A 27,933-nucleotide genomic window follows, 5' to 3' on the forward strand; every position below is an offset into this window, starting at 1 on the left:
TTCGAAATTTTAAAAGTCTCCGTTCTGGATTTACTCCTTTGATGAAAACAACTTTATATTTCACTTAATTCTTAAAATACTCCTGTTAATGTGACCAATGGAAGTATTATATTGAAAATATATACGAATTTCGTATACGACGAGGGTGGTTTTAAATGCGGATCTTGCACGGTCGGTAATTTCGTATGATGAGGTTCTCCAATTTTTATAGGAGAAAGATTAGCGGAGAATTAAAACATTAATGTACGTTACTTTCCCCCGATGGAAACGTACCATCATCATGTTTGTTAAGTTTATTTTTCAAACTGTTTAAACAGACTTCAGATTAAATCTTCATCTACAAAGAATAGATATGATTTATATATACCAATACATTTTATGAATCAATTGTTTTACTACACGGTAAGGTTATTTTTAAAGCGAAGAATGTGTAATTTCTGATTATTCAAGATGGCCGCTAGTACACGCCTGACCACGAACACGTCGGTACCTCGAATCACCGAATAACACCGTTATTAGCCAAATAACACTTGTAAACACTGAATAACTCTTGAAATTTTAATATTAGCACATATTGGTGACATTTAATCATTGATTATTAAATAATATTGTATTATAAGTGTATTTTATAACTTAAAAATTATTTATAGAAAGCAGGTAAGTTCATAAAGATCGCATTAAATATTAGTGTGTACATCCAACATGGCGACCAAGGAAACACAATGGGAAGAATAAAAGAATGATTGCATATGCATACAAAGGGAAGAACTATGAAAATAAAATATTAAATAATGTACTGTATATACAGAGTATTGTCCAATAATTGTTTTTCTGTAAGGTTTCGAAAAGTTAACAAGTACATCAAAGCCATGCAATTACTCCAATCACCAATTAGTTTTCTTAACGATTTACTCAATATTGAATGAAACGTAATTAAGAATTTTCACATATTTAATTTAAATTTAATCAAAAAATTAATTATACTTGATTGTTTTATAATAAAAACAAAGCAGCTGAATGGATGATTCGTATGTGTGTATTTTCTCAAAAAGAAATTACAGGTTTTCATTGGCAAATATTAATGTTTTTACAAGTAACTAAAATTTGGTATAAAAACATGTGAAGACATATGTGCTGTCTTCCATTTTTAAAATGGCTTTATATCCTTGTGTTCAATGTGATGAAGAATGTGTTGATTGCACAATTCAGTGCAGTAGTTGTGATCGTTGGGTTCACAGTGCTTGTGTCCCAATGAATGATTCAATGTTATCGGCCTGGTCAGATGTGTCTCTAAAGTTCCTATGTAAGGACTGCTGCTTTACAGACAACAAGTACGACATGGCCAAGTCCCTAGAAAGGTAAGTAATTTTATAAAGTATATTTTCAACATAATATTTATTAGAATGTATATGAAATATATAAAGAACAAATGTGAAATTGTACATATTTAATTTTAATGAAGACATTAATTTCACTAATTCGATTATATTTAACTTGTTTCTTATTTCATTTTCTTTGGCAATATCCATTTGTTTATTCAATTTACTTAATTTACTAAAAATTCTGAAATAAAAGTAAAGGAAAAAAAAATAATATTCTTAGTATTGACGTTTAATTATTTTTTTATTGCTATGTTCATCCATTTTAATACATTAAATAAAGTTTAATAATGAAATATTTTTTGCCAATTAGATAATTTAATTGTGATAATGCCAAGTTCCCAATTATCAAAATATTTATTACCTTACACTTCTATCATATTGTTAATTAGATTGTTGTTTACTGACACGTGCCCATTACATAATTAATCATTAAATGATAATGAAATTATATTACGGTATGGACACTCTGCATTAAACAGGCTTGTGACTGTCTTGGTATACCAAGGCTGCATTACCAAAACCAATAATAATAATTAAGAAAAAAGAACACAAATAAATATTTACAACTATATACAATATATGTACTTCCTAACTATATCTTCTGTAAAAGTATAATAAGCTTTATTGTTTCACAAAGAATTTTGGATTATTTAAAATAATAAAATTTTTCTTCAGAAAACAAAAATAAAAAACAAAAATTATTTAAACTTATTTGATATGTTTAATAAAATACTTTTTTTTTGCAAAATTCAAAAGACATTCGATGTTAAAAATTTTCTTCAGAAAATAAAAATAAAAAAAAATTATTTAAACTTATTTGATATGAGTTTTTTTCTGTTTAATAAAATACTTTTTTTTTGCAAAATTCAAAAGACATTCGATGTTAAAAAATTTTTCTTCTTCTTGAACAAAATACATTTCACGTGGAGTCAATGAGAAAATATTTCAGTTCATTTGCTAACTTTGTTAATAAACCAACTGACCGACTTCCTCAAAGCTACTAAGAAGGCACGGTAGCCTTCTTCAGTGAAATGTATCCCGTCGCGAGCTTCGTATTCCGTCCGATAAACATTAGTTGGCTTGAAATAATGTACAAAATGATTTTCAAGAGCAATGCTTTTCATCATTTTGTTCACTATCTCTCGGCGAACTGTATGCTCATCGGGAGTGCAATACCAAGGCCCAGACCGCTTCATAACAGACATGAATACTACTGATACTCCTCTCGAAAGACAAGTATAAATGAAAGTATTCATGTCTGTTTTGAAGGCAGCCTCATCAAAAGAATATCTGTCACAATCATTGCTACCTATTTGGCAAATAACCACTTGTGGATTATAATGCACAAACAAGCCAGCCTCAATTGCTTCAGTCAATCTCTTGAAAGTGGCACCAGGATAACCATGCATTTGAACAGAGACCTTCCCATGAGCATTAGACGGGTTCTCCCAGGTATGGGGTTTCCACCTATTCTCACACAAACGTCTCAAATTCTCAACATAGCTATGCCCGAGTACCAAAATGTTCAGCATATTTACGGTAAAATATGAAGAACAGAGTTAAAAAATATTATCTTGCAAATATGAAGTATAGGTGCGTTCGGATAAGATAGGTCTATACAACTGTCAAATGATATGCTAATTCACTATTTATACAAGAAATTGGGCTTTGACTACAGTTCACAATTTTATATTTTTTTAATTATCTACAATTCACAATTTGATTACCATTGATAGTATTTAATTATCTGAATTGTTTTCAAAATCATAAAATGAGATAAAATTAACCTATGAACGTTTGTTGTTCAAATACCAAGCTATAAGTCTTTAATTGAATAGTTTTAAAATTAATTTTAAAACTAATAAGCGAACTTTGTTCAAACACCAAGCTGCATGAAAATATATAAGTTGAAAACCTAAATAATTTTACTTATTGTGCTCTTAAATATTAAAATGATTACTTATGTGAAAGGCGAACATGACGTACTGTCAAATTTCTATCTTAACCAAATAAGTTATGAAGATTACACTTATCCCTCCGCAGAACACTTATATCAGTGTATTAAGTGCGACCACCACCAAGATTATGAATTGTTGCACAAAATAAAACAAGTATCAGATGCCAAAGCAGCCAAAATTATGTCAAAGAGATTGAAGACAAATAAATCATGGGAAGACCAGAAGCCCCTTGTAATGGCCGAAATATTAAAACTGAAATTCATTCAATGCAAAGATTTTAGAGACAAATTAACATCAACAAGTGGCTGATCACAATGTTCCTGACGAATTTTGGGGAACAGGCCGAAAAGGAAAAGGAAAAAACGTGTTTGGACTCCTTCTTGCCGCCTTACGGCTAGGTGTTACCGCTTTGTAATATTGTAACTGATTTTGTATTTTTATTGTTCTTGTTCTGAAATATGTTTAGTATAATGTGATTAAAATATAAAAACTACCCATTTCCTTATATTGCGTTACTTTCTATACATCAGAAATTTATATAGAAATATCTTACTAAAAAGCACTAATTATACCACATATTTTCTATTTAAAACGAACATTAAAAAAAATCTTAACTCATCAACAATGCAATCTCTATTGTAGATTGAGTGGTGTAATAGGTAGTAAGCCCAGAGAAGTGAAACCTATTATAAAATCAGAGAGCCTACTTCTACAAACATACGGTCAGGTCATGCCCGATCCCATTAATCCTGGCTCAGTCCCAAGCGTAAGAGATGAAGTTGCAACTGGCATTCTCCGTAGGTACCATCCAGTTGTTTTAGAAGAGTTGTATCCCGCCAAGATACCCGGTGATGGTAATTGTTTTTATAGGGCAGTTTCGCGCGCGTTAACCGGAACATCCTGTGTATTAGACATTTAAAGGGTAATATTAAACAGAGAATGATAGACGATGGAATCGACAAAAAAGATAGAGAGTCCGTACTAGACAGCATCTTCGGTGACCAAGGACTAGTACATTCCGATGACGACATTTGTTTTGATGTGAAGTGTGAACAGATCGAGGACCGGACAAAGGAACTGTCAGCTTCATTCCACCGATATTTCGCTACTCGTGTAGCACGTACAATTCGTGAATTATGGGAGGGAACGACACCACCAGGTTACTTTGACAAAGGCTGGACCAACAACAACAGCGAATCACTTAACCATGTACTGAAATCAGCCATAAACTGGCAATCAAAACCGTTACTGGACTTGATAGTGATTATTGAGGAAATCGTGGAAACACAATTCAAGGACTTGCAGCGTGCTTTGGTGTCCAGGGGCCAGTACCGTGTGGCTGATTCGCATAAACATTTCGAAATAACAGCAACTTCATGGGTAAATAAAACCGTACAAGAAAGAGAAAGATTGACCAAGAGATTCAAGAGCTACATTCCTCCCGATAAGCGCGTAATTACATCCACAGATGGCAGGATGAATGTCATAAAGCCGAGAGCATTGGGCAAGAAAATCGGACAACGTAAAAGAAAGATAAACGAGAGAACAACAACCTTCAAAAAGAAGAAGGACTGAACTGATTGTGCATTTAATACTATACATGCATTACATTATTATTACAGCAGTGGGTAAATTATGACTTGTTTTAAAAAAGTTTATTGTGTTATTTAATTGTTTATATTTTTATTGCACTTACTGTGTTGCTTACTTCTTCTGTTTTATTGGTAAGTATATTGTATTGTTGAAACTGTTTATTTGAATGGTGTTGAACTTTTTAACCATTGTATGTTTATAACTTACTTTTAACTGCTTTCTTCTTCTGTTTCATTGGTAAGTATATTGTATAATGATTATGTATTGTTCATGCTGTTTATTTGTATTGTGTATATTTTTTCAAATTGTTCATGCTTTTTGTTTGTATTGTGTATACATTTCTATATTGTTCATGCTGTTTTTTTTTTTGTGTATATTTTTTTTACTGGTAGGTACATGTATACGTTCCAACCAATGTATGTTAATAATCTATTTTAATTGCTTTCTCCTAATGTTTAAGTAAGTATATTGTATTGTGTATGCAGTTAATTTGTATTGTGTTTAATGCATTTTTTTTTACTGTTCCCCATTGCTGTTTTATAGACTGGATAAATAATGCATGTATAGTATTGTTGCGCATGTTTTCAGGTACAACTTCTAAATAAATTGTTATCGCGGACTACGATAGATAAGCCCGTGCCTTGTGCAGGATATCTTAGTAGTTTTAATTTTTTACAATAATTTCTAAATAAATTGTTTTCGCGGACTATAACAGATAAGCCCGTGCCTTGTGCAGGATATCTTATTAGTTTTAAAAGGGCTTGGTTACTCTCCATTTTTAAATTAAAAAATAAAATATTATTTTTTTAATAACTATAAACACAAAAATTATTATTGTAAACAGTTAAATATTCCATATTTTTTTAAAAGGGGAGGCGCCCACCCTCACATTGTTCATTGCCTTGACGTGGCGTGAGGGCTCCACTTTGGTGGTCTAAAATGAACACGTTGAGGGATTGTATGCAATCATTCTTTTATTCTTCCCATTGTGTTTTCCTTGGTCGCCATGTTGGATGTACACACTAATATTTAATGCGATCTTTATGAACTTACCTGCTTTCTATAAATAATTTTTAAGTTATAAAATACACTTATAATACAATATTATTTAATTATCAATGTTTAAATGTCACCAATATGTGCTAATATTAAAATTTCAAGTGTTATTCGGTGATTACAAGTGTTATTTGGCTAATAACGGTGTTATTTGGTGATTCGTGTTACCCCGAACACGTCGATCGTTGTCGATGCAATCGTCCCTAATTAACATTGGTTTACTCGTACAACAGCTCATTGGTTGCTTAATATACAAAACAAACCTATCACTTTACTTCAATGTGGATGTCAGTAAGAAAAAAAACAAGGTTAGACGGTAACAGCATGTTTATATTTGATGAAAAAGTAATCTCCGAGTAAAATACGGTTTCTACTGGTCACCTATGGCATGTATGGAGCAAAAAACCATATCCATAGACATTTTGCAAGAAGAGATAAAATTTAATATTAATATTTTTGAAGTGCAGTGCATTTGCATTATTTAAATATTTTACTTCCTGACTTTCGTGTTTTTATCAGAGTCTACAGAGACATATATACATACGTATATATGTCTTTGTTTTTATTTATTAATTTCTGAATGAAAATGATTGTTCTAATGCAATAATGAATTATGTTACAATTGCACTGGCTATGACCACATTCATGACATTGAAATGTAAAAATAATAAAAAAGTTATTGTTATGATGGACACTAATTGCAGGAATGATTTGTTTGGTAAGGTGCCGATTAATTACGAACAGTACAATATCATTTGTTTCTCGGGTTACATTGCATTATTGTTATCATGTTATGTTAGATTGATTAAACTTTTAACCTACTATAGTTTTGTTGCTTGATTCTTTGATATACTTGATATTGATAAAACATGTAATAACATAACATTAGTAAAATGAATAGAAATGAAGTGATATTAAAAGACAACATAAAACAACCTCATGTTTCTAACAAAAATTTTAGATGAAAATATAAACACTTAAAGAAAAAAATTATTTTCCACCTGAAGCATGTGAAGCATACCAATATGCATGATCATGATGATGGCAGACATTGAAAGTTCCTGTAACTTCTAAAAGGGATATTGCAGAGTAGCACTGTTTATTCTTCAAAACTGATGGGCACATTGCTGCATCACTCGTTTGTGATGGCTGCCAAGGGGTTTCACCAAATATATGTCGGGACTAAAACATGCCCCAAAATATCAAAATTATAAGAAGATGTGGTATGATTGCCTATGAGACAACTCTCCACTAGAGACCAAATGACACAGAAATTAACAACTATAGATCACTGTACGGCCTTCAATGATGAGCAAAGCCCATACCACAAAGTGTGCTTTAAAAAGCCCTGAAGTGACAAATGTAAAACAATTCAAAAGATAAAAACTAACTGCCTAATTTATGTACAAAATAATGAACAAAAAACAAATTTATATGACACACAGCAACAAACAACAACCACTGAATAGACTATTTTCATATTACCGACTTTTGACTCTGGATTATATAATTTTTCGACAGGTTACCTTTTCTGTGGTATGACATCCTGGTACCAAGTCAGGTAAGAGCAAGGTAAAGAAGAAAAACCAAGCTTTCAATCGGTACAATTTTTGGGGAAAGTAAACTGCTTTACACTTTCTGTACACGACAAATTAAAATCATCAGGAAACAGTAAACTTTCCCCTCAAATTACACCGTTATAATGTCTGATTTTACTTATTTTGGTTGCTCTTACTTGGCGGAGAACCAGGATGTCTATAACCACAGAAAAAGTAACCTGTTGAAAAAATTATATAATCCGGAGTCAAAAGTTGGTAATATGAAAAAAGTCTATTACAGGCTCATGACTTGAGACAGGCAAATACAGAATGTTGCAGGGTTTAACTATTTTGAAGGTTCCAACCCTCCTCCTAGCACATACTACAAAACATGCAAATGTGCTATATATGTAGAAGCTGCCATTGTAAATTAAATTAATAAAATGTATGCAATATATTGTACAATTACAGTGTTTACAAATAAAAGTTTTCAAGTTGTATTTTAATACATATTACTAGTCCCAGCATAAATTGAAACTGTGCATTAACCGAAGGTTACAATAACACAACATAACTGTAGACACAGCTATTATTATTACGTTCGTAATTAATCAGTTCCAAACCCAACCGAACCTAGCATTCCAGCAACTTCAGTGTCCAATGTAACAATACCTTTTTTGTTATTGTTAAATTTCAACATAATCGTAGCCAGTGCCTTTTTCATAGGTTAAAAGTTGCCATTTAATCCACAGTTGACATGTTATTACTTAAAAAATATCTTTTTAATGTGATTTTATCCAGATTTGAACCCAAGAGGTGAAGAGTTATTGCTGTCAATTTTGATGTGGCTAGGGGCGGATCCAGCCTTTTTTAAAAGAGGGGTTCCAACCATATGTCCCCATTCAAAAGCATTGATCGTCAAAATAAAGGGGGTATTCAAACCCCTGGAAAAATCTCAGTTTTACTGTTTCTGCTACCATCAAATTCTCTATTGACGACATGAACTCCAACAGTGAACTACAGGACTAGTTATTACTGTTATTCCTAAAATTAATCATATAGTTGCCATATAATAATTAATTTTTGTGCTTATAGCATAAACAAAAAATGCAATCATGATGACTGTCTCATTGACAATATTAATCATCATATAACCACATAACTATTTATTTATACTAGAAGATTAAAAACCTTTGGTTGATTAACTTTTGCTTACAAAAAATAAAGTTAATGTACGTCACATGTATGTAAAAAAAAATTGACAAATTAGTGAGGATTATCTAGGATATTATTTTTGGTAGGATAAGAAATCTTGTACGTGGAAAGTTTACTGAGACTTTAAAAATTCTGAATATATATATTGCACATATTGGGTGTTGAGAGTCCCATAATGTCTCATATATAATATCATTGGGCTTGATGTTTAATTGATAGAAGTTTTGTCACTTCCAAATTCAAGTCATCATTTTGTATTTAATCAAATGTACTTGGCACTCATACCACATCTTCTTATATCTATTTACATACATGTAATGTTATCATTGGTTCATTTTTGTCATATTTGTTTTTTGTGTATCATGTAAATTGTATTTTTATAAACTAGACTGTAAGTTTTTGATTTGTTACACATAAAAATAATTATTCTAAAGTCAAAAGCAACATTAACATGTAGTTATGTATATAATTGGGGATGGATTTCAGTCCACAGTAAATCCAAATGCAGTATATTGAATATGTGTACAGTAGGTTTTTATACGACCGCAAAAATTAAAAAATTTTTTTTGTTGTATATTGGTATGACGTTGGCGTCGTCGTCGTCGTCCGAAGACACATTGGTTTTCGCACTCTAACTTTAGTTTAAGTGAATGGATCTCCATGAAATTTTACCATAAGGTTCAATACCACGAAAGGAAGGTTGGGATTGATTTTGGGGGTTATGGTACCAACAGTTAAGGAATTAAGGGCCAAAAAGGGGCCAAAAATAAGCATTTTTGTAACTTCCAGACAATAACTTGTGTGTAAGTGTATGGATCTCTCTGACATTGTACCACAAGGTTCCATATCACAAAGGGAAGGCTGTAATTGATTTTGGGGGTAATTGCTTCAAAATTTTAGGAATTAGGGGCCAAAAAAGGGGCAAAAAACAAGCATTTTTCTAGTTTCATGACAATAACTTGTGTGTAAGTGTTTGGATATTTCTGAAATTGTACTACAAGGTTCCATATCACAAAGGAAAAGCTGGAATTGAGTTTGGGGGTAATTGCCAGAAACGTTTAGGAATTCGGGGCCAAAAAGGGGCCAAAAATAAGCATTTTTCTAGTTTCCAGACAATAACTTGTGTTCAAGTGTATGGATCTCTCTGAAATTGTACTGCAAGGTACCATACTACAAAGGGAAGGCTGGGATTGAGTTTGGGGGTGATGAATCATAAGGGGGTTCAAAAAATTTTGGGGGGGGATTTTTTTTTTTTCTTTTTTTTTTCTTTTTTTCCTTTTTTTTTCTTTTAAAATTTTCCATTTTAAGTTGGTTATTTCTGATTTATATTTAAAAGCAAATAATAATGATATGGTAGGAGATACACACCAAACAGGATGTGTAAATTATTATATAATAAGTATTGTGCAATAGCAAGAAATTTTCAATTGCACAGTATTGCACAATAGCAAGAAATTTTTAATTGCACAGTATTGCGCAATAGCAAGAAATCTTCAATTGCACAGTATTGCGCAATAGCAAGAAATATCCAATAGCACAATATTGCGCAATAGCAAGAAATTGTCAATTGTACAGTATTGCGCAATAGCAAGAAATATTCAATTGCACGGTATTGTGCAAAAGAAGATACTTCGTATAAATTGCTTAGTTCATGATCAATTTCAATGGGGTTTTAATCTTGAATTCTTGGGGTTCTTTAATATGCTGAATCTAACCGTGTATTAAGTTTTTGGATTTTGGGCCCCGTTTTTAAATTGGTCCACATTGAGGTCCAAAGGGTCCAAAATTTAACTTTGTTTGATTTCATCAAAAATTGAGTTATTGGGGTTCTTTGATATGCCGAATCTAACCGTGTATTTAGATTCTTAATTTTTGGTTCCGTTTTCAAATTGGTCTACATTAAGGTCCAAAGGGTCCAAAATTAAACTTAGTTTGATTTTAACAAAAATTGAATTTTTAGGGTTCTTTGATATGCTGAATCTAAACATGTATTTAGATTTTTGATTATGGGTCCAGTTTTCAGGTTGGTACAAATCGGGGTCCAAAATTAAACTTTGTTTGATTTCAACAAAAATTGAATATATGGGGTTCTTTGATATGCTGAATCTAACCATGTATTTAGATTTTTGATTTTTGGGCGCCGTTATCAACTTTGTCCACATTGAGGTCAAAAGGGTCCAAAATTAAACTTTGTTTGATTTCATCAAAAATTGAATTCTTGGGGTTCTTTGATCTGCTGAATCTAACCATGTATTTAGATTTTGGATATTGGACCATAATAGGTGAATGTCCAATTTAAAATTTTTAAGTTCTTAGACCACATTCATTCTGTGTCAGAAACCTATGCTGTGTCAAATATTTAATCACAATCCAAATTCAGAGCTGTATCAAGTTTGAATGTTGTGTCCATACTTGCCCCAACTGTTCAGGGTTCGACCTCTGCGGTCGTATCAAGCTGTGCCCTGCGGAGCATTTTATTGTGGAGTGTCTGCACATTTAAAGTTACAAGATTAATCATATTAATCCATGTTACCTGAACCGACTAAACGGACCGGTTATAAGTAATTTTTAAGTAGAAGATGTTAAAAATGGCAATGTGATTTAAATTTTAAACCATTTCTTACCAGAGGCCATTCAAGTCAATGTTATAGATGACATTATTGCAGTCTACAATACTACATGTATTAAATTGTACAAGAGAGAGACGAGATATTCAAACATGTCAAAAGGAATATTAAAACTCATAAGTCGAAAAAACAAACTGATAATGCCATGGCAAAAAATAAAAAACAAAAAACAAGGAAAAAAAACAACAGTTCACAAAACAAAATGCAAAACACAACATAAGAATCTAAAGACTGAGAAACATGAAACCCACCAAAAATGGGTAGTTACATCAGGTGTGCCAGAAGTGTAAGCAGATCCTGCTCCACATTTGGTGCCCTTCCTGTTGTTCATGTAATAAAGTACACACCAATGATGAGTCTTAATCAAGGAAAATTGGACAGGATTGTGGTAAGAACAGAAGGAACATATCTGTCGTCATCTGTGAAACAGATATTCCATAGTGGTCAATCAACTTGTGATGGTGTCCGTTAAATTTTCTAAGGGATGATTTCAACTCTATCTGTTGAATATGTTTAAAAACAGTGACAGTCTTCACTAAAGGCTTAACCACAAGCTCCACTGCCTAACAGTGGCCTCATTATTCTTTATAAAATTACCAGTAAGACTAACACCATAAATGTCAGTTGATAAATTGTTAAGCTTCTACAAAATGTACATGTATGAACAGAAAGATAAGAGACTTTGTTGTCCCTTGATCCATGCATTTGACATGTTTAATGATGTGAACAAAATTTTAGTTTGAAAGCTGTAATATGTTTTATTTTTTTTATTTTCAGGTTTCATCATTCCAAGATATCTTCATTATCTTTAGTTTTTATTGGTACATCTTTATCATCATGATCTCATGTCCTTGAACATGTTGAAGACAGAAAATCATTTCTAAGGATATTAGTCAGGTAAATAGTACTGATTCTAAAACTAGAAAATACTATAAACTTTAATTATTAAATGATATGAGCAAATCAGCCCTAATACGGATAAATCAGCATTTGCAATACTGATGACGTTGCCCTGTCGATATAAATCAAGAGTTGATATTGCTTTTCCGACAGGGCCATACGCCTTTTTCTGTATAGGAGCATGGGTTAATACCAGACATTCACTTCCAGTCCATTCACTTTCTTGCGCCTAAGTTTACTAAACTTTTGATGTATCGTTATGCATAAAATACATTTGTATCATATATTATTTAACTTTATATCATAAAAAAAAGTTTAAATGATGTTCAGTTTGTTGTAAAGTCTTGCAATGGAAATATTTCACATCCTTTTAAAGTACGACTTTCAGGTATTATCACTGTTTCATTTCCGTTGATCAATCATCAAAGCGCAGACGATTCAAGAGTAAGAGTAGTTAAACTATCTGATTTATTCTTCCCGTCTACTTCATATTTGATAGATAAACTGAATTGTAATAGCATAAGATTAATTACTTGGAAGAGAAATCAGAATTGCATCTGACAATCATGACACTGTTGAATGTGAATGCCGAAAGACAAGTTCAGATATGAATTTCTTTATCTTCTTCATGGTAAGTTGCCTAGTTTAATTGAAAAATTAAAATCATTTAATAAAAGTGTTATGAACTGGCTTTATCTGTATTTGCCCTTATATAGATTCCTGATCAGCTGTATTTGCCCTCGACTCTTCAAGTCTCTTAGTCCAATACAGCTAACCTTGAATCTATAACAGGGCCAATACAGAAACAGTCAGTTAATAACACTATAGTAGGAAATATTTTATATTTACAGTTTGCACAGGAATTTGAATATCTACTAAAGGGCAAAAAAAATGTTCAGAAAGAGACCTTTACATGTGCATGATGTACATTGTAACTGATGAGCTTGCCAACTTACAGACACTCCAATGTTACGATAATGTGGAGATACAGCTGAAAAAAATAAATCTTGATTTGACTGAGGCTATTTGGAGAAATATGTCTGATGATCCCATCGACCAACCAAGATGGCCGTCATCATTTCTAAAAATAGAAACTTTGATAAAAAAAAATCAAATGAAAAAATATAAATCTCTTTGTACATGTTGTATAATCATGATTGGTTTCAAACTTTGCTCAAATGATTAATTAATGATATATACTTCAAGAAATAAGTTAGAATAACACAAACTGTTCTAATTTAATTTCAAACCACCATCACCATAATCACTAAACATAAAGATTATAAACAAATAATAATTTAAATTAATATAAGTTTATACATATTTATGCGTCATCATTACAATTATTTCATCATACAGAATTAAGTATAATAGTAGGATTCAGAAACAAGCTGTACATAGCTGACATTAATCTGTTTCTCCAAGGGTTGACTGGGGTATAGTAATATGGTCATCCCTTGGTCTTCTTCCAACCAACCTTCAAACTCTTGCCGAAGTGGGGCTTCTGTTTGACTTAGCAGGATGGATAAATATACAGCTACATCTTGTGACTTAGCAGGATGGATAAATATACAGCTACATCTTGTGACTTTGCAGGATGGATAAATATACAGCTACATCTTGTGACTAAGCAGGATGGATAAATATACAGCTACATCTTGTGACTTACCAGGATGGATAAATATACAGCTACATCTTGTGACTTAGCAGGATAGATAAATATACAGCTACATATTATCAGAATAGGGTTGTGATTGTCACTGTACTTTTTCTAAGAATGCAACACTCTGCATTTTAAAAAACCCTTACCACAGGTGGTCTGTTGCAATGCTAAATTTTTTGTCCTATAATATAGTCTATTTTTTAGTGGCATTTTTTAAATTCCAGTCAATCATCCCTGGCCAGTAGATTTACTTTCTTGCAGGACCTATCTTTTGTATTGATTGTCAACTTGTTATATATATTGTCCTGAATATGCTTGGAATATTTGCCACTGGACATTAAGCAAACAATAATCAATCGATCAACAATCCAATGAATGTGATTTTGTTTATATAAAACTTTTGTTTTTGTTATTTTTAGGATGCCAAAATTGAAAAGAAATTGCTGGACTCTTCCTTATCACAGAAAACGAAGGGCAATAAAGCAGGTAAATTCTCACTTAAATTAGATATTTACCATACAGGCATTTTTATTAGGGCCCCGCCGAATAGCGGGTCCCCCTATAGTGATCAGTCTGTCCGTCCGTCCGTCCGTCCGTCCGTAACAAATTGTGTCTGCTCTATATCTAGAGAACCGTTATAATTTCATACTTTATACTTGACATGTGTATTAACCAACACCAGAGGGTGTGTCATAATGTATGTACAACTTCCTAGGTGAAAGGTCAAGGTCAAAAACTTTTATTTCAGTTGACAACCCCATGTTCTTATCAATGGAGTGACAAAATATTCAAAGGAGGAAAACTTAGCATTTTAGACAAAAAAAGTCTCAAGGAATGAACATTTTTTGTGAAATTTCAATGACACTCTTAAATGGTTTTCTTCAAATTCTTTAACCATGTTTCCATAATGAGATAATAACATGGACAAGAGTCTCTGATCCTTCATATATTTTGCTTTGAATATATGTACATTAACTTTGTAACATTTAATATAATAGACTAGGAATTTATTTTTGATCCCACCGACTCCAACAAGTATATATATATTTTGTATATCAGATTGTTTAAGGCAATTTTAAGTTTTATGTGTAGAACATGTACAATCACATTATTTTGTAGGGTGCATGTACCAAATTTTTATGGAATAAATGAAAAGACATTTACCAAAAATTTGACTCCATTGTTTTTTTCTGCATATACACATGCTTATAGAAATTATGCACTTTGTTGAACAATTTAAAGATGTTCGCTACTCTCCTTCAAAATAACAAGCTTTTTAAAAGACTGTTATAAATTGATAGTATATAAATAGAGGAACTTTAAAAGCAGAAAAAAATTTCGGGTCCGTGTGCTTGTTTTTGAGATATAAGCCACTGAAAATTTGGCAGGAAATGATTCTCTCTAGACTTTTCATACCTTTAACATTGACACCTTTTTTCTTTCAAAAACTATGAATAAATAAGGATTTTATAGGATTTTCAAATATGGCATTTTAAACTATATTTAATCAAATTATAAAAAGAAAAGTAGGGGTTATCATGGTTATTGGGCGAAATTTTTTAATGGCACTACATGGATAAAACCAGAGGATTCCGAATATCTGGCAAAAATTCAAAAACAAGAGGAGGGAACATCCTTAAATCCTTGTTTACCTTAACCTACATAATCCAGGAAAATTGATATCCAATAAAAATTATTAATCCACAGACCAATATAAAAATAGCTAAATTTTGGGTTATGAACAAAATATGACGATGAAAACCAATACTCTTAAATGCATTAAAATGGCTTTTGCCAGCTACAACTTTTTGAAGCACAGAGTGTCAGAGATAAAACAACCCCTATACAAGATTATGCAAAACCAAATGACATCCAAAGTTTAATGTACTGTAAATTTTGAAACTTTTGTGAGGTTTTTATTGTTAAATGCAAATTATCATGATTATGTGACTGAGTGGGTATCGCAATAATATAAACTAACATTCTGAAGTCGATACATATAATTGAATAGATAGAAAACAAAAGGATATGGAGTAAATGTACATGGGACAAAATCACACACAATACATAGAAAACATAGAAAATTATCAATGAAGAAGGCTTTTATTCCTGTTCTTCATCTTGACAGTTGATGTAGGGTCTTCAACAATGAAAGAATCATTCATACAACATGGTCAAGACGGCCCCTAGCTTCGACTTAAGCAGTACTATTGATAAAAATAAACCACAGTTCACCTTCCTGCTCTCCACCCGCCTTGGAGTGCCAACTTGTGCGATGCTTGTGTACGACGGTTGATTCATATTTTTCTACAATCACAATAATTAACCTCACATTTTTATCCATTTTTGTCTCGCCTTGACGGAGTCAAAAAGCGAGACATAGGTATGCTGTTTCTGGCGGCAGTATCAACAATGTATTAGTTTGTGATTAGTTCTAGTTCATGGTGAACCACTAGTGGTAGGTCAATGATATTTGGTATGCCACGGGTTATGTTCTTCTCATATATTTTATGAAGGTATAATACTAAACCCCTAACAGGAGGGATTGTGCCTGATATTGATGAAGACATAATCTTTCAATCAGTTTAATTAAGGTCTGAAGCTGGCATGTCAGTAACTGCTAGTAGTCTGTTGTTATTTATGTATTATTGTCATTTTGTTTATTTTCTTTTGTTTCCTATTCTGACATCGGACTCGGACTTCTCATGAACTGAGTTTTACTGTGCGTACTGTTGTACGTTTGATTTTTCTACATTGGCTAGAGGTATAGGGGGAGGGTTGAGATATCAAAAAACATGTTTAACCCGCCGCATTTTTGCGCCTGTCCCAAGTCAGGAGCCTCTGGCCTTTGTTAGTCTTGTATCATTTTTAATTTTAGTTTCTTGTGTATAATTTGGAGTTTAGTATGACGTCCATTATCACTGAACTAGTATACATATTTGTTTAGGGGCCAGCTGACGGACTCCTCCGGGTGCGGGAGTTTCTTGCTGCATTGAAGACACATTGGTTGCCTTCGGCTGTTGTCTGCTCTTTGGTCGAGTTGTTGTCTCTTTGACCCATTCCCCATTTCCATTCTCAATTTTAGTTGTATTAGCATTGCCACATCTCATTACCATGGAGATTATTTGGCCCCGCCCCCTCAGTCAAGGTCTATTGACTTTGAAACTTTTCATAGTTTACATGTATTAGTTTGTGATTAGGTCAATTTATGGGGAACCACTAGTGGTAGGTCAATGATATTTTGGTATGCAGTTGTATAAGCATTGGCATATCTCATTTCAATGGAGATTATTTGGCTCCGCCCCCTTAGTCATGGTCTACAGACTTTGAAAATTTTGCTAAGTTTACATTTATTAGTTTGTGATTAGGTCAGTTCAAGGGAAACCATTAGTGGTAGGCCAATGTTAATTGGTGTTCAGTTGTATAAGCATTAACACATCTCATTTCCATGGAGAATATTTGGCCCGCCCCCTCAGTCATGGTCTATTTACTTTGAAACTTTTGCTTATTTTACATGTATTAGTTTGTGATAAGATCAGTTTAAGATGAACTGCTAATGTTAAGTCAATGATATTTGGTATGCAAATTCATTGGCATTTGCAAGTATCATTTCAATGGAGATTATATAGCCCCACCCCTGATCATGGTTCATTGACTTTGAAACTTTTACATAGTTTACAAGTTAATGTTTGTGTTTAGGTTTGTTTAAAGGGAACGACTTATAATAAGTCAATGGTATTTGGTATGCAGTTGTATTAGCATAGGCACATCTCATTCCATGGAGATTGTTTAGCCATGTACCTTCAGTCATGGTTCATCGACTTTGAATATTTGCATAACTTACATGTTAAAGTATTGCTATTTTAATTTCAACATTTGCATTATCAAAATTACAAAAAGGCGAGACATAGCTCTGTGATAACAGTTTATTAAAAAATCGCAACTATAAATGCATGCAATAATTTCGGAATTTACAGAACCATATTCGTCTTTCAGTATTTATACAAGACAATTAGAATATAACCAAATCTTTCACTTTGCTCACTAGATTTATTTGCCACGTTCGCCCTTCAACAATGAGTTAAACTCATATACCAATTAGTATTCTATAAAAGGCCAGAAAATTACTAATGTAAAACAATTCAAACGAGAAAACTAATGGCCTGATTTATGTACAAAACAATAAACGAAAATCAAATATGATATACAGCAGCAAACTACAACCACTTAATTACAGACTCCTGAAAATGGGACAGGCACATGCAGAATGTGGTGGGGTTAAACATGTTTGCTTGGGCCAAATCCTATGTGTCACATTCACCATCCAACAATGAGTTTAACTCATACCAAATGGTATGCTATAAAAGGCCAGGAAAATGACTAATAAGTAAAACAATTCAAACGAGAAAACTAACGATCTAATTTATGTACAAAACAATCAACGAAAAACAAATATTACATGTGATATACAACAGCAAACAACAACCACTGAATTACAGACTCCTGAAAATGGGGCAGGCACATGCAGAATGTGGTGGTGTTAAACATGTTTGCTGGCGCCAAATCCTCCCCTAACCTGGGACAGTGGTCATGGTGATGTAACAGTACGACATAAGAAAAACTATAAAAAATTGAAATGGGCTTGGTGTTTATTTTATTATTTATTTTTTGTATTTTAAGCTTCAGCATGTAAAGTCATTGAGAAAGAAAACATTGGCTTCTACAAAACCTGAGGAGTTTACTGTTGAAGAAGCTGATAGTGGTGTTGTCATAGGAACTGGAACAATTCATGATTCTTATTGGTCAGTTACTATTCCTGAGGATGGCAATCACTTTGATGGAGATTTGAATAATGGCACTACACAAGACATTTTTAAGAATGAACATATTGATTTAGAGTTAGAAATTGATGTAGATGAACATTTGGCCAAAGAACAATGCATACAAATAAATGGAGAAGAAGAAAATAGTTTTGAAAAAATAGATATAGAAGGAAATTGTAACACAGAACATGATATAAGAATAGATGAAGAAGAAGAAAATAGTTTTGAAACAAGTCAGTATGTTGGAATTGGCTCTGAGATGGTGTCATCTGAGAGCAATGAATTATCAGGAGTTGTTTCCCCTATAACATCGTATATTGACAACAGTTACAACACTGTTCAAACTGATGGTATAAGATTAACTAGAAACGAGGAAAATAGTTTTGAAACCGTTCAATATGTTGAAATAGGCCCTGAGATGGTGTCATCAGAGAATAATGAATTAAACAGAGTTGTTTCCCCTTTTCCATCATATAACAGCTATAGCACTGTTTTCACAGATCATGTGACAGATGCTAAATGCCATCAGGATTCCAATGATGTATCGGAGAGCAATGAGTTAGGCGGAGTTATTTCCCCTATAACATTATATAACAATAACAGTTACAACACTGCTCAAACTGACACTAGAAGTCAAAAGAATTACCATAATGGATCAGAGAGCAACATTTCAAATGATTTGGTCACTGTTAAAGTTGAATTACCTGATGGAACCACAGAATTATTAGAATCTATTCCATACGACAGTTACCAAACAGTTCAGTCTGACATAGACTTGTATGGTTCACATACTGACAATGTAAACATTCAGAATAATAAGATTATGTCCGAGTCAGAATTGTTCAGAATAACACACAATGTGAACACTATTCCTGACCAGTCAATGCCAGGATCATCAACTCAATCGTTTATTCCTGCACATGATCATGTTGAGGAAGGTCAGGAAAATTGCCAGGAGTGGGATATTGGAATGCTTCCATTTGTTATGGAGACAATGAAGGAACAAGAAAATACGCAAAGTAATGTTAATCGTGTTAATATTCTTTTAATTTTGGTACTGATGGGTGTAATCATTTTTATTATATGCTCTGCTTTCCCTTTGTGACCATTTTGTCCATTAGCTGTTGTTAACTTTTCCTCCAAACTGTCCAAACAAAAAAAGCCCATTCAACATGTTCAAGAGAATAGATATTAAGGGTATCTATAAAATAGTTTGAGAATTATAGTATGGTCCATTAACCGATATTACATGTACATGGCTGCTAAAATAGAACATATTGGTAATATGACAGTAGTTATAAAATACTGAAAACGGTAATTGATAGATAAAATCCTAACCACATGAACCATGTTAACAGGGTGAATATGTTCAGAATTTTAGGAGTTACTTTTAGAACTTTAGGATTTAATTTTAGAACCTACTTTCCATAATTTGTACTAAAATTATAAGATATGATTCTTTGACAATGTTTGAAGTTTTGCCCTTATATTACGATTTTAGTATTGTTGCACCTATTTACTCATGTTACTTGAAGATATACAGAAAGTTATTAGTAATACGAGATCTACTAAAATGCAAATACCACTAAAATGAAAAGTTTATGCCTTATAGGAGTTATTGCTCTTAGATGATTAAAGCAATTTTGGTCTTTTATTTTGAAAACTATAAAAGGTAGACTGACACTGTAAAAAACAAAATTGATCTGACAGAAATACAAGATTCAGTCTGCGTCCAAAACTTTTTCATCTACTAGTCCGGAAACTCAATATCAAAACTTGTCCCTATATGACTATATAAAATTTTGTAAATTTTCTCTAGTCCGAATCAATATTTACTAGTCTGGGGCATCAGACTAGTGGCAAACGATGCAGACTGCAAGATTATAAAAGTAATGAAATTAATTTCAATAAAGTCTATTTTATCAGATTAGTTATTCAGGCTCCTTGGAGCCTATAGCTGCTTCTTATCTTGAAAACAAATAATAGATAGACAGACGCTATAAAGAGCTATAATGATCAGCAACACAAGATCTATTAAGATTAAAAGTAATAAAAGTATTTTCTGGTCCTAATTTCATGTAAATATCATTTACTAAAGGCATGTTTTTTTATCAGATGAGATTTATTTACCAAAACAACAACAACATGCCTTAGAGAAGTAATCACCTTTCGATGGCAATTTTTGGGTAAAGATTGCATGGATTGCATTCAAAACCCTAAGGTCAGTCAGGGGTACCACTTGTACAAGTAATCTTTATTTACTTGAAGAAGTAAATAAAATTTACTAATATAAGTCAATTATAATGTTTGAATAATCTCCCCTTAATTTTCTTAATACAAGTAAATTTTTTTTACAATCCCACAAAAATTCTTAAGTTTTGAGATGTAAAATCATGCCTTTAACAATTTTTCTCAGGTTAGCTCATAATTCTTTATAAGAGTTCAATGTTTCATCTCATTAATTCAACAAAGAAACTGATTGTGCAAAGATCTTAAGTATTTGTGCAAGGCCTTCAAAAATTGCTCCTTGGGGGCTTGTAAATGAGCAGTGTTCTTAAGATAACAGACAAATGAGATTTTCATTATCCATGAAATTACACTTAAATGATAAGAAAAGACATCTGCAAAGGACAGACAATTCAAAATTCTGTTAGAGCAAAGAAGTTCTAAGAATTCCAGAAAAGAAGATAGGATGATTTTTTTACTTGTATAAATAAAAAAATCTGAATGTCTAAGGGACATAACTAGGCCAAAAAATAATTTACCTATACAAGGAAATAAAATACACTTGTATAAGTATCCTACAAATTTACTTATATAAGTATATTAATATTTACTTCTTCAAGTAAATAAAAATTACCTGTACAAGTAGTACCCCTGACTGAAGGTACTGACTTGATATCTCACTACCTTTGAGATACACAAAATATAGGGCATTAATTATTTATCATTCTATACATCCTATCTATGAAAAATTCCAGAAATTTATCAATAAAATATATGCCTAGATATTCAAGTTACAAAATGATGTTATGCTTGTCAAGAAAATTACAAAACTTTTGCAAGGTTCAGAAATCTAATATCTGTTCTTTAAATAGTTAAAAGTCATCTTTAAAAATTGGAGTTATCTTCCTTTATCCAGAATTGTAGTTGAATCAACTAGAATCGATGCTATATACAATGCAATATTTTATTGCATTTCCCACTGATAGATTAAAGCAATCTTTACCCTACAGTGCTTACAAGCACTTTGATTAATTAGTGTTTCTGTTGAAGGTTATATGTACAATGAGTTGTTGTTTTGTTTAATGGATTTACTTTATTTTTGTATTTTTTCAGGTTTACTTGACAAAAATATACAAAAGGCAAAGAAAAAGAAAGTACAGGAAGCTAAATGGAAAGCTGGTATATGTAGTTTTAATAGGTGCTGCCCAGGATGTGATACTTTTGGAAATAATGTACGCAAGCCAACAAAATCCAAGAAGACAAAAACTACCAAAACTGCTTCAGGTAATGACTTCTTAGCTTAAACATTTGAGGATTTTATGACTATGCATTTAATCAAAATGATATGAAAATGAAAGAAGGAATCAATAACAACAGTAATATTGATTGAATAATTTATTTGTGTTTAATGCCACTTTCAGCACTATTTGCTGTTTTGCTGTGGCCAATTTTTTGTCGATGGAGGAAGCTTTAGTACCTGGAGAGAACCACCCACTTTCGGCAGGAAAACTGACTATCCTAGTCAATTAAGATTGGAGTCAAATACATCTGCCATGTTTGGGGTTAGAATTTGCTAACTCAAGTGTTGACAGGCTATTGATATCAACAATAATCGCTCTCATATTTGTGTTATTATTTGTAAAAATTCTATGCAGAACAAAGTAACATGGTTAAAATAAATGCATATGGAATAAAACAGATTAAAAATAGTAGATAGAGAACAAAGGTAATAACATTAATGGTACCAAAAAAAAACAAAGGTAATAACATTAATGGTACCACAAAAAACAAAGGTAATAACATTACATGATTAATGGTACCAAAAAAAACAAAGGTTATAACATTAATGATACCAAAAAAACAAAGGTTATAACATTAATGATACCAAAAAACAAAGGTAATAACATTAGTGATACTAAAAAAAAAAACAAAGGTAATAAATAACATTAATGACACAAAAAAAAACAAAGGTTATAATATTAATGGTACCAAAAAAACAAAGATAATAACATTAATGGTACCAAAAAAAACATACAAAGGTAATAACATTAATGATACTAAAAAAAAAAAAAACAAAGGTAATAACATTAATGGTACCAAAATAAAACAAACAAAGGTAATAACATTAATGATACTAAAAAAAAAAAAAACAAAGATAATAACATTAATGGTACCAAAATAAAACAAAAGTAATAACATTAATGATACCAAAAAAAAAACAAAGATAATAACATTAATGGTACCAAAAAAACTAAGATAATAACATTAATGGTACCAAAAAAAACAAACAAAGGTAATAACATTAATGATACTAAAAAAAACAAAACAAAGGTAATAACATTAATGGTACCAAAATAAAACAAAGAAAGGTTATAACATTAATGATACCAAAAAACAAAGGTAATAACATTAATGATACTAAAAAAAAAACCAAAGGTAATAAATAACATTAATGACACCAAAAAAAACAAAGGTTATAATATTAATGGTACCAAAAAAACAAAGATAATAACATTAATGGTACCAAAAAAAAACATACAAAGGTAATAACATTAATGATACTAAAAAAAAAAAACAAAGGTAATAACATTAATGGTACCAAAATAAAACAAACAAAGGTAATAACATTAATGATACTAAAAAAAAAAAAAACAAAGATAATAACATTAATGGTACCAAAATAAAACAAAAGTAATAACATTAATGATACAAAAAAAAAACAAAGGTAATAACATTAATGGTACCAAAAAAACAAAGATAATAACATTAATGGTACCAAAAAAAACAAACAAAGGTAATAACATTAATGATACTAAAAAAAAAAAAAACAAAGGTAATAACATTAATGGTACCAAAATAAAACAAAGGTAGTAACATTAATGATACCAATTTTACTGCACTACATGTGCATTTTGGCAATATATCTCATTGGTGCTAATATTCTTTATTAGTTTTAGGTGAAGAGAAAATTCAGTTATGTTCAAAACGCAAAATTCCTAAAGAAAGATGTGATTTTTGTGGAATGGTATTTAGTGGTGCTTCGCAAAAATATAAAAAACAAAATCATATCATTGCTGAGCATTGTTCCAAAGGTTTGTAAGATTAAGTATTTATCTTCAGAATTTTTATTATATTCCCATCAAAGACCGTTCATGTTATTGTATACCATTGTCTGTCCATATATCTGCCCATCTGTCAACACTTCATCATGGTTCATAGGATAAATCAAAATTGCTTTAACTAATTTTTGTATAATTTTACCACAACTTAAGTATATATATACCGCTAACTGAAAGCTCTCTTTTGATTTGGTAACCTATAGCTTAGTCGCTTCAGAGTTACAGGACTTTAATCTTTGATTTAAGGCAATTATTCACTTCTCACAGACTCCAGTATGCTGGGATTGATTAAATGATAACATTTTTCAAATGTCATTCCTTAATTTTAATTTTGTTTGGATTGATTTGCTGGAAACTTTACTGTTACTGTTAATTAATGAATATAATACACTGTAACATTTAGAAATAAATCTGATAGGTCCTTCCAGATTTATTGGACTTTGACCATCAGACAAATAAATGTTATTTTGTAAATTTCATGCATAAGCTCTAGTTTGCTTGGATCAAATTACTTCAAACTTAACACTGTTCAATTGTGTTGTTGGGATTGGTCAAAATAGACTTGCTTTTGATTTTGAAAAATTTTATGGTTTGCCATTTAAGAGTTACGGGACTTTTAAAAGTTATATTTGGTGTAATATTTAAATATCGAAGTGTATACTCATGCATATTTTTCTTTTAAGCAATTTTATTTGTTTCGGATTAAATGCCTTCTTAATATCCCATTTTATTCAGGTAACAATTTCAATATATATATATATACTAAATAAGTGTGTATCATGCTCTCATGATACAGCTATTTATAAATTTAGTTTTAATAGCAGTAGCAACTTTTGTAAAAGTTTTTGTTTTCAAATAAAAAGAGTATTCCACCTTCAGTTTTGATAATATTTTGATGATATACTATCCTGTCGATTGAAATTTATCATTAAACCATTCTTTAAATGTACATCAAATTAATTTACTGTATCTATATGAAAATAAGCAAATATGGTATGATTGCCAATGTGACAATTAACCACAAGAGTTCAAATGACGTGGATGTAAGCAATTATAGACAATCATATGGCCTTCAACAATGAGAAAACCCATACAATGTGGTCGGCTATAAAAGGCCCTGACATAAAAAAAAATGAGAAACAATTTGAACGAGAAAACCAACGGCCTAATTTTAAAAAAAAAATCTGAAAAACAAATATCACAGACATAAACCGACGACAACCACTGAACTACAGGCTCCAGACGACTTTTACTGTGTCTAGGGCAATCATCTATCTTCAGTCACTTTGAGCATTGCATGGTGTGACATGATGAGCACAACATTGAATAAGAACATAAACAAACATATATCAAAGATGGCCCTTAAAGAATACTGAATTTAAAAAGAATAGGAGTATAACAGTTTACCAGGGAAGATAATCTTAGAATTTTGTTTCTGCTTACAAAATAGACTCCTGAAACAAAATAGAAAATATACTAATCTTTTAGGGTGCTATTTCAAGCTTCAGTGATTACCACAGCGTTAATTATTTATTACTTTGTGATTAGGGACATCTCATTTCCATGGAGATTATATGGTCCATCCCCCCAAGTCATGGTTCATTGACTTTGAAACTTTTTAGTAGTTTACATGTTACAGTTTGTGTTGAGGTCAGTTTTCAAGGGAACCTCTTATGATAATTAGTAAATGGTATTTGGTATTTAGTTGTATTAGCATTGGCATTTTTAATTTCCATGGAGGTTTTTCAGCCCTGCACCTTCAATCAAGGTTCATTGTCTTTGAATGTTTTGCATAAATTATATTTTAAAGTATTGCCATTACAAAATTTCAACATTTTATTATACTATCAAAATAAATATAGAGGCAAGACATTATCTCTGTGTCAACAGTTTATGTACTATTAATTTATATCTAAAATGCACTGTTGCTTGCATTGAATAAACATCAGTGAACCCAGATGATATCTAATGATAGGGGATGTTAACACTCTTAATGTATTTCTCCATCATACTATATATGAGGGTCTGGATTGGGTGTACAAAATGAAAAATAAAAGGCACAAAGGCAGAACAAAGTGCACAAATTATCATGATTATATAATGAATAGAGAAAATTGTCTACAAAGTTTACAGGTTAAAGAAATAAGAAATGAAGGACCCCCATCCAGACCTTCCTATATCTATTAAATATACAGCGAAATATTTAAATGAAACAGCCCCGAATCAGCTGCAGCATTTACTGTGATAAAGCACAATTTCAAGTGATTTTTGTGTAGAATTATGTTGAGTGTTCTCTATATATAACTTTTGATAGTAAATTAAACATTTGTTTTTATGAATATAGTACGTCACACCCGGTTGCATACGCAAAAGGATCGTAAAAAAATATTCCCGTGAATTTGACAGTTGTAGGTAATTTATTCTACATTTCATTGCAGTAAAAAAATTCTGAGTCATAAACATATATCTTGGGTATTTCACAGCACCATTATTTTTTTATTTGGGGTTTCTATAGAATATTTTGGAAACTTGATGTTACATGGTTACTAAAGCTTGCACACGGGTAAAAAAGAGGTGAAAATTTGATTGGGTAACTTTCAGTGATGGTTATTTTCTTATATGCAATGACATGTTATGTGAAATTTTGTCTATAGTACTGGAAGGATACAACTTTACTCATGCCAAGTATTTCTTTATTTGAAAGAAAGATAAATTCTGCACAATTTTTTAAAAGTCCAAATTTTACAAAGACTAATAGGGGAAAATCAATGGTGGTATTACACCTATAATCACAGATATGCTTATGTATTTTTTTTTACAAATTTTCAATGCAGAAGTCAGGGAACAGCTCCGGAAAAGGAAAAAGAAAGACGAAGTTGTATATAAAACTAAATTGAAGTTCAAGTATGCAGAGATTAAACTAAATTTAGAGTTTCCAGATGAACTCTATGGGATGGAATGCATAGAATGTAATAAAGTTATCAGAGAAGAACATTTTAGGTAGGTAGTTAAGGTACTGAAAGTAGTCTCCCTTTATCAATCTTTGTTCAGTAATGTTTCAATAGGAACATGAACTTATATGATTGTACATGATTTTAAACAATTTCAGCCAATTACGAAGGATAACCAACAATTTCTTCAAATGCTATTTCTTAAGCATGAAATAACTATTTACTATAAAAGCTACATCTCAAATCGTTTATCTTTTGAGATTCAAACATGAATTATGAACTTGCAAATTTTTACTGAAAGCCATCACATTATTTATACTTAACATTATTTTATATTTCAGAAAAATATTAAAATGTACAAAATGCAACTATTCCTCGTTGTGTTCACGGGCTTATATAGAACACATGATTAATAGGCATGGAACAAAAAACAGAGCTTCCAATAAATTTGTTCCATGTTCTTCAAGGTTCATGGAGTGTGCCTGTGGCTTTGTTCATATTGAAGGCAATAAAATGGGTAAGGTTTATATATAGATTTTGATTTGAGTGCATAATTTGCATACATAACAATATAAATGAACACAAATTTGTATTGAAAAATGGAAACCAATGATCAAATAACTCATCAATAGTAAAATCTGGTCAATCTGTTTAAAAAATTAGGCAGATTGTTAAATGGGATGTATTTGTAATAAAATGAATCTAAAATGCATAGAAAATTATAGTTGGATGTATCTGGTATGAAAGAAAATATATGTAAAATTGATACAGAGCAATGTCGGCAATCTTCTGTCACTGGTAGTTTTTTTCGTTAATTTCATTATCGCGAGATTTATATGTATGCAGAGCAGAGCTACCGTGCAGTAGGCACATATGCAGTGG

General features: G+C 31.5%; 1 protein-coding gene across 3 annotated transcripts in view; it reads left to right on the forward strand.

The window, feature by feature from the left end:
• Positions 1-255: 255 nt before the first annotated feature.
• The window catches only part of LOC127720176 (uncharacterized), a 54,321-nt gene continuing 26,643 nt past the window's right edge, over positions 256-27,933 (forward strand). For all 3 annotated transcript variants that reach the window (XM_052226643.1, XM_052226644.1, XM_052226641.1), the window contains exons 1-8: positions 256-402; positions 12,147-12,266; positions 14,352-14,418; positions 18,613-19,774; positions 22,095-22,265; positions 23,933-24,073; positions 26,935-27,100; positions 27,393-27,568. In XM_052226643.1, coding sequence (XP_052082603.1) covers positions 14,353-14,418; positions 18,613-19,774; positions 22,095-22,265; positions 23,933-24,073; positions 26,935-27,100; positions 27,393-27,568 — 1,882 coding nt within the window. In that variant the 5' untranslated portion in view covers positions 256-402; positions 12,147-12,266; position 14,352. The remainder of the gene's footprint in view (positions 403-12,146; positions 12,267-14,351; positions 14,419-18,612; positions 19,775-22,094; positions 22,266-23,932; positions 24,074-26,934; positions 27,101-27,392; positions 27,569-27,933) is intronic.

This window comes from Mytilus californianus, unplaced genomic scaffold, assembly GCF_021869535.1.
Source record: "Mytilus californianus isolate M0D057914Y unplaced genomic scaffold, xbMytCali1.0.p SCAF_11, whole genome shotgun sequence".
In the NCBI taxonomy this organism is placed as follows: Eukaryota; Metazoa; Mollusca; class Bivalvia; order Mytilida; family Mytilidae; genus Mytilus; species Mytilus californianus.